A 12,469-nucleotide genomic window follows, 5' to 3' on the forward strand; every position below is an offset into this window, starting at 1 on the left:
GAAGTGATCATGAAACATTCTGCCCCATGGAGAGCTCAGAAATTTACACAAGTTCATGGTCCTTCAGCAAAATGTGGCCCCAGCTCAGCACCATCCTCCCCTCTCACACTGACCTAACTTGATGTTTTTTGGCAGGATTCTGCACCAATGGACTGTCTGCTTCCAGAGAAATCCTTGGTTGCCCAAATGCAACTGGAATTTCCCAGATGTAGCTTATAAAATCAGAATATTGGACTTTCACGTTAAATGAGTTGGCCTTGACAGCTTAGGATTATATGATAATTCAAACAGGCTGTAACACAAAATCCTTGTGGTGGCTGCAACACCACTGTTTTTACTTCAAAGATGAAGACTCAGCAGAACTTTGAATATCTATTTTTGTTCTTGCAGTCTTTCATCTTTAACAAAATTGCATGTGGTACAGTTGAGTGTTCCTTTCTCATGCAACTGAGAGCACCAGATCTGTCACAGAGCAAGGTGAGATACTGACAGACAGCAACCCACAGAGCTTGCCACACTGTTTGCTCTCATCACAGAGATCTTATCCAATCTTTAAGTGTTATGTTCAGCATCACAATAAAAAAAAAATTCCACATTTTGAGACAAAAAAAATTTCACTGTGAAATCACAGATAGCAGGAAAGCAGAACATTTTCTTTGCACATTTATTAAATAAGGCTGAAATATTTTAGTTCCTGCTAAACCAAGGAAGCTTTTGGATAGGAAAGGTCCCAAGTTAACCATGGCACTTACTTGAGGGCATTGTGTAAGTGTCTTCTTCATCTATAATCTCTGCATAGTCATCAGTCTCTGCAAAGGGAGGAATTGAAGAGTTTCGGGAAAAGCAGATGAAAACAATTCCAGAACAACAACTCCAATGTACCAAGGCTGGTATGTCCCAAACCCCAAGCTCAGCATTGCTGGGTCACATTTAATACAGCATGACTAAAACTTGCTCATGCATAATTCATGATATGATAATGACCTCAGTGCCAACTGCATTATATCACAGAGATGCACTCAACAAAAAAGAAAAGGAAGATTCATTTGTGTTCAAAAAAGTTCAAGTTTTGCAATTGGGACCCATCTAAACTGTTGATTTAAAATCTTTTTAACAGCAAATTCCATTGCAGTAAAGAGAAAAAAATTATGAATTAGTTAAATTGCTTTACTTTCAATAAAGTGTGAATAACAGTTTGCTATTTTTTATGTCAAACAGGCAGAAGACACCAGTGATGTTCCAGGGCAGCTTCCCCTTACTGTAAGTGTGGCCAGCTGACTTATTTACCACAGAATCTTCTAGAGCACAAAGATCTTTTTAAGCCACACTCTCTTCCCCATTTTTCTTACAATTTTCCTTGTCTAGTGGAAATTGACCATTAGTTTTGCTGTCAAGACTCAGATTTCATGGACAGGTTTGGAAACAACTTCCCAAAATTTTCAGAAAAATGACAGTGCACTTCTTCCTCTGCGTAAAAATTTCAAATTTTACATCATCTGTTCTCAAAATGGTTTAAATGGTGTCAAGTCATATCAGAAGGTCCTTCCCTTGTCCTAAAGAACTTCCAGTGTGTGGAGGTCATTTCCTGAAGTTCAGATCAATTCCTGCAGGGGTTTTAAAGCCAGTCCACGACAGTGGGTTCATTTTTTACTTCAAGGCTGTCAAATTCTACTCATCAACTTTAAACACAAAGAGAGGTTCTCAAAACTGAGTAATTTCCAAACACATTGTGCAGTTTTTGTGGTTGATTTCAGGTGATCACACACTGGAAAGCCTCTGGAAGTGATGATTTCCTCCCCCTTTTCCCTCATCTGCCCTGGAGCACATGGATACATCCCTACAGCTCCCTGGCATCTTCTCCAGAGCCATGGCTTGGACTGGGACAAAGCCACAGTGAGTGGGAAGAAGGATGGGATGGACCCTGAGCTGAACCCAGCCCTGAAACCAGAGCAAGGCTCATCAATATTACACACACACACAAGCAAGAGGCTCAGTTTTCAGGCAAACTGAATATTCAACAATTAGGAAAGTACAGGTTGCCTATAACCTCTGAAGTTCAATACACTTCAGGGAGTAAGTGTAATTTATGATCCTAGTTTCTTACTATTTAAATAAAATTAAAGCTGTTTTTTTTTCTTTTGAACTCCTGTAGGAATACACCAGGTAAATGCAGAATTAAGAAATTCCATATAATTTTAAATTTTGTTAGGCAATTTCTATTTGGGACATAGCAAAACACAGTCACCTAATGAAAATGCAATAAATTCTAAAGACAGTGCACAATTCTGAACAGGCAGAACACTCCAGAAGCACTTATCTCTTTCTTGGTATTTTATTTTCTTCCCCACACTATAAGCTAATGTTTTTGTAAAAATAAGCCTCAGTTTGATTTAAAAAATAAGCTTAAAAAAATCCCCAACATGATGGAGACACGTCACTCTGTTTCCCTCCAATATTGTGAGAGGATTTTGAAGATATCAGAAAAGTTCTTCATGTTAGAAAATTAACTGGATGAAAAATATTGTAAATATACCTATGAAAAATTTTTGAAGTCTGGAAACCAAACTGATGCCACTTAACCGGTGCCACTTAAAGGACCTCAAACGCTTTTCACACTAGGTTACAGAATAGTGCTTTCAGAATGTGATCAATGGCAGGGCTTGTTCATCTCTCTATTTTAAATTAATGAGTTAATTCATACTAAAAGCATACTCAGAGCAGCACAGAGCACTTTACATGCTTTTGATAGATTGCCCAAAACCATCATGAAACCAGAAGTCTTCATAATCAATCCAAATAAATTAAATGTACACAATTAACTACACAAATATTTCTTGTTCCACATTTAGCAATCTGGAGAGGAATATATAAAAAAATAATTCCTATGTATGTCTGGCATTGGTTTTGAGAATTAGAGAAAAATTCAGTCCAAGCTGCACTCAAAGTGGTCTGGAACAAAGAATTGACCTCCTCACAGAGGGGCTTGGGCCCAGCATTAATGACAGACTGATAATGTCACCAAATCTGCCAGAACTGTGTCTGCTAAGAGATATTCCAGAACTACACTGAGCCTAAAGCAAATCTGAGCTGGGCAGGGCTCTCCAGGCTGCTCCCCAAAGGAGGATGTGTTACAGCACCCTCAAGAGCTGAACACATTCAGGGATGCCAGGTGTCCTTGGTAAGTCCAGAAAAACTCAGATTTAATAAGAGGGCTCATCATGCTGCCCTTCTGCACTTTTTAAACCCAGCAGCATCACTTGTTATGATTCCTGGAGATGGCAAAATGAACAAGCTGCTTTCAGGAAAAGGTAGTGGTGATCACATGAATGAGCCAATCTGAGCTTTACTAAATCTGAATTCATTTATTAAATGTAGGGAGAAACATCTCAGGGTATTAAATCCATAATAGTTAATCCATGACCTTAGGCACACGTTTGAACTTCCCTTTTTCATAACTTTTCCCATTTATCAAAGCTTGTAATTTATAAAAGAAGGTAAGTTTCAATAAAAAAAATATGTAGGGGTAGTATCTGAAATATAATTTTAAAATTTATGACAGAAAAAAATGTCCTTTTGATGTTTAAGAAAAGGAAGACAATTGTGTGGTATTATCTTTAGCTTATATCCGAAGGGAAGGAGATGAAAAGTTAATACACCCCCTTCACATTTTACTGAAAGGAAGGTCTGAAGACATGATCTCTACTTCCTCTTATCCCCCTCCTTTGCATATTGCTTTTATGCCCTTTTAGTGCCTCCTACTTAGAAGAATAAAGGTACACACACTATCAGTAGCAGCAGTTTGATTCTTTCCCAACATCAGATGGAATCCTTTAGAAAAACAGCCAAAAATCTCTTTTAAAAAACCAAACCCCAACTTCTTTTCAGAGGAAAAAAACTTTAAAAAGTCTGCAGAAATTAAATATTTTGTAGTAAGTTTCAAAGTTTTTTAAAAGGAAACCCCAAACATTAAAATCTGTCTTTAAAATTATTAGTTTGAATAGCTGAAATCTGGCTAATACTCATGTATTCAATCTGCATTAATCTATCTTGTACAGCTTTTTTTAATGCAAGGAGCACTTTGATGCCTTTAAAGCATTACACGGTAGACTCATTTCTCAGGTGTTATATCCACTGATCTCACCCACTGACCAAATTAATGATGATGTAACCATTTCAATCAAACTGGACACTTGCAAACCTCTAAACCTTCTTTGCATCATGCCACAAGTCTCATTGCAAACACATGCACCACCACATCCCTGTGTTTTTGAAATAGAATTTTTCCTTTTCCAATTCCAGTTTAGCAGAAAGCATTAGTTGCACAGCCTGTAAAGTACAGTATTCATCAGCTAATACCCAAAGCAGACCACTTTCGAACACTAAAAGCTGTATAAAATGTATTACTGAAATGTGCATTAAGTGGTATATGGAGATAAGAGTTGCATATTGCACGTTAGTAACACACAGACTAGAAAACATATTACCGTCCCCACTAATTTCATCTGCAGATCCAGGTGGCATGCAAGGAGAGAGAAAAAAAGAGGAGGAGAGAGAGGGGACAGAAAAGGGGGAGGGGAAAATATACTATTAAATTCATGAGTAATCCAAAAGTATTCAGACTGTAGTTATCTTATATACCTGACTCAAGAGAAACCAGAAAAGCAGCAGAATTTAAGACTTGTCACCTAAAACCCAAGGGACAGAGATATGCTCTAAGAAGCTTTTATGATGAAACAGAGTTAATGACTTTCAAACACAAAGGTATACAAAAATTAAATTTGGAACTGGAACTAGTTCTTTTAATGCATTGTTAAAAAGTCAATTTCTGGGTTTATTCAATACTTTAAAGCAGTTCTCCTACAGACAGGTGAGTCGGCTCAACTTGACTCTGCACATACACTGAGGACTTTGGATAAGCAGAGTTGGTGTCAACCCTTCCAGAAGAAATGTACTCCTGAGCTATCACCAAGACACGAGTGAGAAATGGAACCATCTAAGTTTTAATGACACAGAGCATTGTGCACTTGTACAAGGCTGAAATTTAAACGAGTGGCAAAGAGAGCAACTCTACAGGGAAGACTTCAAACAAACACCAGATTCCATGTGTACCGCAGCAGCCCTACTGCACACCAAACCCCACAGCACAAGCTAAGGCAAATATTTTAGACACCTTCTATAGATAACAGGAAATTCTTCTTACCCCTAATAAAGCCAAACTGGTCTAGATCAGTGCTGGACCAGTACGCAGCCAAAAGCATCGCTGTAGTCCGTGTTTAATTCAACGTGATCTCAGCTGATGCTTATTGTTGCTATTCTGTTTCATCCATAAGCATGCTGTGTCAGGGGTCCAAGAATGAAGTCAAAATATATTTACAAAAAAAAAGATGGCAATCAAGGGCTGCATGACTGTATAAATAAAATAATTTAATATGTTTGTCATTGTAGCATATGATGTTCGAAAACATGGTCCCCATAAAAACGGGGACCAGCAAGCTGCACGAAAATCCAATTCAACAGCAGGAAAACATAGCAAAATTATTCTTGGAACTCTGTTTACCTGAGGCTAAAGTAGTTTACAAACAGTAACTGAGTTAGTAAATTCAGCTTTTGGGTTAATAAGGCAGCCTAGACAAAGAGCAGAGCAGTACCCTTGGGCGGCGACTCATGGGCACAGAAGACGAAAGGCAGAAAGCGTCTAGCTTTCTTTACTTTATGCTGACAGTGATTGACTCCTTTACAAAGAGGCAAGAAAAGGAAAGAGAAAAAAAAACAGAAACAAATTATTTGGAAATAAAAGAAAATAGACTGAAGAGAACATCTACAGCGAACAAACATAAAAGTAAAGGTTTACATTAAAATTCTGTATACCCAAACGAAAATACAAATGTCTCTGAAACTCTGAAGCATTTTTGGTGTTTTCCTTGAAATTCCTTTCTACAGTAATTCATATTTCAGTTTTTAGAAGTAAGACTAGAACCCATTAAAAGGTCAGATTATACCAGCTATGTACACCATTCAATAAAAACACGAAGAACATTTATCCCAGTAGTGCAACCTGCTTTTCCAAGTTTGCCATCTAAGTTCTGTCAGACTTGTGTGACAGCTGTATTCCAGCTAAAGTGGCAGTCACCAGACTTAAACATGTATGTACTGACTCTCTGAACCCTTAAAACAACACAGGAGTATTTCACACACCAGGGTTACACAGAACAAGGGAAAACATGGTATCCCTGTCTGACAGCACTGACAGATTCTATGATCTCAAATCTGGCACCAGAGTCTTATTCCCAGTGCCTTGCCCTGCCCATGGATATTCCAGCTCTGCAAGGACCTCTGGGTGAACAGCCCATGGACCCTCACTACCCACTTTCCCAGTCACCTCTCTGCATATTTTAGCAAAGTGCTTATCAGGACAAGGGAAATTTTGGAGTAGGAAAAAATACAAAGAAGCCAGACAAGGTGAGAAAGAAGGACACAAGATGACACACAGCACCTGAGGATACCTGCTCCTTTTATTTCTCTTGTTACCTGCTTGCTCCTCTCTGCTTTCCCCTTTTTCCTCTGCCCAAGGAAATATGAGAAGTGGTTTTAAAAGCCAATTAAACAAAAAACCTGCATCTTGAGGCTGGTAGCTCTTAACAGCCAAAACTCAGGAGTGAGGTCCAGCCACCTGGAGTTACACAGGCTGGGGATGCAGTGTTAAAAGAGAAGCCCAGTCCCACAGGAGCAGCTACTGGGACAGTCAACCCTCAGTGGTGGGAGGAGCACAAAAAGGGTAGAAAAGGAAAATTATATTTTAATAAAAGTAATTCCTACAGTCAACAAAAACTACCATCATAAAAACTGCTGGGTGACTGAGCAAACAGGAATCATTAATCTAGTGGGAAAATGCACATATCAGAGAGAGAGAGACAGAACATTAATCGGATTCAATGCTAAAAACTAAAAGAGGTGTAAGGAGAGGGGAAAATTCTTGACTAAGTCAGTGTATCAGTATTTCCATTTGTGTTGGTTTAAGACAATTTAAAGGGGAACACCCCGACCCTCGTGATACTCCTAAGCGACTTCTCTTCCTAACATCACATGGCAGACAATTTTCAGTACTGTCATTCTAGCACAAACCTCAGGTAACACTCACAAAAAGCTTCAGACACGCTAGGAAAGAAAAGGAAAAAATACTGCAGCTGGTTTAAGCAACCACTGAAAGGGTGTTGACATGAGAATGAGGGAACCCAACACTCTGTGCTGAAACAGAAGAACAGGTATAGAGTCACGGCAGGCTATGCAAGCTCCAAAAGGGAAGAGATGCTTCAACTCCTGACCTGCCTGCTTACTCTACAGAGCTAAATTAAGCCAGAAGTGCTGAAATGCTGCTCACCCTCTCACTGATAGGTGGGAGGCACAAGCTGCGGAAACCTGAGCAAACCTATTTCAAATGAGGGCACATTGCAAAGGCAAAAGTGTTTTTAATTTATGCCCTGATGCCCTGTGATGGTCCAGTTCTGCCCTTGCATTTTAAACTCTGCCTTTATGATTTGCTATCTGAAGTTTGTTTTGCCACAATAAATGGAAGATGCTTTGCCTTAAACTTACCACATCTGCAAGTCTAGCTACAAAAGGAAGTTGATTCTAATGAGTTGGTTTGAAATTTTAAAAAATAGAAGTTCTGACACTTCGCCAGGAGTCCAGAGAATACCATAATGAAATGAATACAACTTAGAAGGATTTCCAGCATTCCACAGCAGCTTCCAGCCAAGATATCACTGGTGCTCAAGAATGCTGCTGAAAACTGAACAGAACTTCTTTATTTAGTTTCTCTACGCAGCATTCACTAAAATTATTGTGAAAAAAAACTAACAAAGGCAAAAATAAGGAAAAAAAAATCAGTTGCTGTACAATAACTAGGTTAGAAAGAAAGAGACCAGGTTTTTACTGCCCTTTTTTTTACAGGGCAGTTACTACTGGAGCTCCTCATATGGGCAGAGAGCAAATACTGGAAGGCTGAACCTGAAAATATCCCATTCTATTTCATTGTACATTCTTGAACCAGTCTGAGGAAAAACCCTGAAACAAAAACCTGTAGAAAGAATAAATCAATTGATTTTTGAGCTTTTGAACTCCAATGAGCACTATGGGGTTGGCACATCAAATATGCCTCTAAATGAACAACAAACCCCCAAACCTGCATGGAATATTTCTCCAGTCACACCACACTGGTACTATTTGCACAGCAGAAGTGTCTGCTCAAATCCAATGAGAGGTTCACAAAGGAGGAGCACAGGAGAATAAAAACTCCTTAACCAGCACCACAGGCTGATGAAATCATTGCAGGAACTTCCTGGACACTGATTTGGAAGAAATCTCTTCAGACTGTCACCACAATTCATTCTGGTCTTTTTATGCATGAAAAGAAGCCTTTCAGTCAGTCAGGATAAAATAGGAAAAGATAACAGCACCAGTCTATTCAACCGTGATGGGAATCTGAAACACTGTAATTTATTAGCATTGAGGGCATTTTCAACTATGTAATCTTATTAATCAGTGAAATAGCTGAGTTAGGAAGCAACTCCCTCCTCCATGAACCTGGAGACTAATGACTTGCTCAAGGTTTGTAAAATTAATCTGCAGTAAACTTTAAGCTTGAAGGTCTCCCAGTGCTGTGACCATATGGCAGAGCTAAAGCTCTAACAAAGTCTTCATATTCCTCAAATTACTTAATAATTACTTAAATTGAATTTGTAACTATGCCATTTATGGCAAGACTCTTAGTCTTTCTTTTCAGAAATGAGCTGTGCAGTGCAACAAAGGTGAGCTGTGACACAGTCCCAAGTGCTCAAGATACAAATTTTCATCTAAAAATTTACTTACACTTCTCAGCTTCGTCTTTTTGGAGTGTCTTGACAAAACGGACATTAAAAAATTGCCAATAATTTTTCAATCTCAAGTAAAGGCCACCTTTTCCCCCATCAACTAACTCAAAAGGAGCTAAGAAATACAAGTCCCGCACAAGAAACCCTTTCAGACCTTCACACAGGGCACAGGGCAGACCTTCATGTGGAGCACAGGAATTGTGTCACAGAGCCTGCTCTGTGCTCTGCAAGCAGAAGTGATTCAATAAAATTGAATTTGTTTTTCCATCCTGCTCACAGCTTTGCTGCTGATCAGCCCCAACCAGGGTACACAGGTCCTTTCACAAGCCAACATCTCCTTCATTTAGAGCACTTTAAAGTGCTGCAACACTGACATTAGGTTAACAGATTTATTATTTTTTTTCCTCTCCTGTTTGTTGTGTTTTCACATTTGGCTTCTGCTCTATATGAAATCTCCTGAAAGCCTCTTTTACTCACACTCTATACCATAGAGGTTTTTTCTCCTTCATGATAAAATCTCACTTAAATCATGCTTGCCGCCTTCAAAACAGGGGTTTTTTTTTTTCCATTCCAACTAAAATTTCAGCTGAAAGCCAGGACTAAACTGGCAGCTCCCTCAAACAGGATCTGCTCCTAAGCAGCACCTCTCATTTCACTGCCAGATCAGGAATTAATCACAGTGATTAAAATTTAACATTGTTATGTTACAAATTTGTGATTTTAAAGCAGAACCTGGGAAGTTGCTGAGAAGCTCCTCTTTCAGGATCCTAAAATCCTTCAGCTCCTATACAGATATTTGCTCCAAGAGATCAAATCCTCCATGGGGCATGTTACTGAATATATCTAAACCACAGGATAGAGAGGCAATGGCACAAGCAGAATTATCAGAAACTCCTGCCATCATTTCATGATGCTCTTAGAGCTGCGCCCCATGAGTTTAAAATGCTGCCTGTGTTACTGACAGCAGCTGCACCAGCTGGGGAACAGGATAACAAACCAGTTTCTCTTTAATATATTTATTTCCCTCTTAAGGGTTTATGTCCTGGGGTTTGTTACTCAGGTGCCTTGAACACTTTGCTTTATCAGCTGAAACAGGGACTGTATTTTCAGAGACCTTTTAATTACCTTCACCAAATAAGCTCATATTAAAGCTGCAAAACCAGCACCTGCTTTAAGCAAAACCAATCCTGTGGGACATCCTAAAATCCCCTTCAGACACACCCCTTGTGCTGGCTACTGCAGGACAGCTCACCTCTCCCTTCCTGTCATCTTCCCACTCACAGCTCCCTCCCCACAAAACCAAATCACTTTACAACAGTACCTGAATATCCAAATGCCAGGAGGGACTGCTGGAATCACAGGAGTCTTTAGGTTGAAAAAGACCCTTAAAATCATCTAATCCAACCATTAACCCAGCAGTGCCAAGAACTTGCCAAGACTCATTCAATCCTCTGCCCGTTCAGTGAAACACATGGGCTTCAAATGTCATATTCTGTGGCACTGCATGGAAAGCAGCATTTGAGCTAGGATTAAAAAAATTCATGAATTCTCCAGGGCAAAGAAGGCACAGTGATTAGCCAAGGGATGCAAAAGCATATTTATTCTTCCTAGTCATATTTACATAAGCAAGGAAGGGGCAGAAGAAACCAAAGAACTCTGCGTCAGGAGGAATTTATGTATAAAGGGAGCAAGCAGCTACTGCTGAACTGATTTCATTTTATGAAAACCTTTTTGTAATATAGAATGGAACAGATAAGTTATTATTTTTGGAAATCTGTGTATCTGGAAATAAATGCAAGATCACCTTACCAAGGCTAATGTTTGCTATTTAAAAACAAACTGCTGGCCAAAGTAAGTTCCTTTAGACTAGAGCAGAGCATTTTAATAAGGTGTCTCCAAGCCAAACAGTGGAAATACAGTCAATAAAATTAGAGTTAACTGGTGTGCTGCTTCTTACACATTTGATATATTATTTGCACAGAGCAAATAGTTTAGCCTTACCATTTCCTGAGTGTACACCCTTGGCTAAGGACAAAGAACTCTTTTTTAATGGAGATGCAGAGGGAGAAGGAGGTAAAAGCTGCAATTCCCTATAAGCTAAAACACCCATTGTTTCTGGTGAATCACAGCAACTTCAGCCAAAACATCAGATGACTACCAAAGAAATCTAAAATCCAACCGATTTGGTTTAGCTAATTTACAGTAATTTATAATCTTAGACACATACAAATTTGTTGAGGCTAAAATCACTATACTTTTTAAAAGGAGGGGAATCTGGCAGGCATCTTGGTTACACACAAAGACAGTGTCCACTGCAAGGAACAGAGAATTTGAGGAATCAAGGTAGACAACACCAGAAGAAAGAGAAGCAGCAAGAGGCAAGAAGTTTGTGGTGAAACCTGGTTCAGTGACTCCCAGATCCAGCAATTTGCTGCTTTGGATTCCTGAAACCAACTTAATCCCTCACTAGTCTGAAAGAACCTTTATTTAGAGAAGGAAAAAAAAAATCAAGAGGATTTACAAACCTTCTATCTTTGTGTGCTTTGGAGTATTGGAGCACTTGGAAAAGACCAAGTTTTCACTTCACTAGACAAGAAATATTCCAAAGTGTATTAGTAAGTACTTAAAAAAGACAAGGTGTCTTTCATTAACAGGTTCCTTTTTAAACCTGCAGAGCTTCAGATAAATACCTGAACTTTCAAAACACCAAATCATGTTTCACACTGGGTTTGGATATTGCTGGTTTATCCCAGTTGTGGTGAGGAACTCACTGCAAAACTTCCCTTTCGAACTAAGTGTGTTAATACTATAAATGCATCTGACTTCTTAATTTTTTTGCTGAATCTCTGGTTTAGATTTTTGCTATTTAGCATTGGGAGAGGTCTAAACAAAGGGGAGCAGTGTCAGTTAAATCAAACAGCAGAATTAATTTATGATTTAAACCATCAAAGGTGTGGAGCAGTTACAGATGTCACTGAGCTACAAAAACTCACCTGAAACCTCTGGCTCTGAGCCCCTGCAGTGTCAGCAGGGAAAAGTTCCTGTTCTGCACCCCAGAGCAGCACCCCCTCAGCTGCCTCTGCCCTGGCTGCCTCAGGCCCTGCTGACCTGGGCTGGGCTGAGATTGCGCAGAGCTGGTCCCTCCCTTGCCCCATTGATGGGTGAGTTCCATCTGACAGCAGCAGTGACACTTCTCCACATCCACACCAAGCATCACTTCATTTATATGAACCTGATTCCTTGGGGGATTCAAGAGATTCTTACAGAAAGCAGCTTCTGAGAATAACCCCTGTCATGTGGGGTCATCTCAGCAATCTGCCTCTGCTTTAAATTTAATATGATGACACACTCAGTGCATTTTAACTAACTTTGGGGGGAAAAACATAACAACAACAAAAAGTATTTATGTGTTCTATGTCATTGTATTACAAGAAGAACAAATCCTTGAGATTAAATATTAAATGGCTTAAACCATTCCAGCATTTCCAGTGGTTTGTAACATGGTATAAAAACAATCATCAAGCAAAATAATTTTATTGTGGAGAGATATAAAACATTCCTACAACACAAAAATAATACCTAATTGGTTTTTTTTTGGT

At 39.2% G+C, this 12,469-nt stretch overlaps 1 protein-coding gene across 8 annotated transcripts in view; it reads right to left on the minus strand.

Moving 5' to 3' along the window:
- The window catches only part of PTK2 (protein tyrosine kinase 2), a 188,217-nt gene that overhangs the window by 39,730 nt on the left and 136,018 nt on the right, over positions 1–12,469 (minus strand). For 7 of the 8 annotated variants that reach the window (XM_030968597.1, XM_030968588.1, XM_030968624.1 and 4 more), the window contains one exon: positions 753–809. In XM_030968597.1, coding sequence (XP_030824457.1) covers positions 753–809 — 57 coding nt within the window. Of the gene's footprint in view, positions 1–752; positions 810–4,484; positions 4,503–5,648; positions 5,733–12,469 lie in introns of all 8 variants that reach the window. The other variant, XM_030968664.1, reaches the window with a different exon arrangement.

This window comes from Camarhynchus parvulus, chromosome 2 (genome assembly GCF_901933205.1).
Source record: "Camarhynchus parvulus chromosome 2, STF_HiC, whole genome shotgun sequence".
Classification (NCBI taxonomy): Eukaryota; Metazoa; Chordata; class Aves; order Passeriformes; family Thraupidae; genus Camarhynchus; species Camarhynchus parvulus.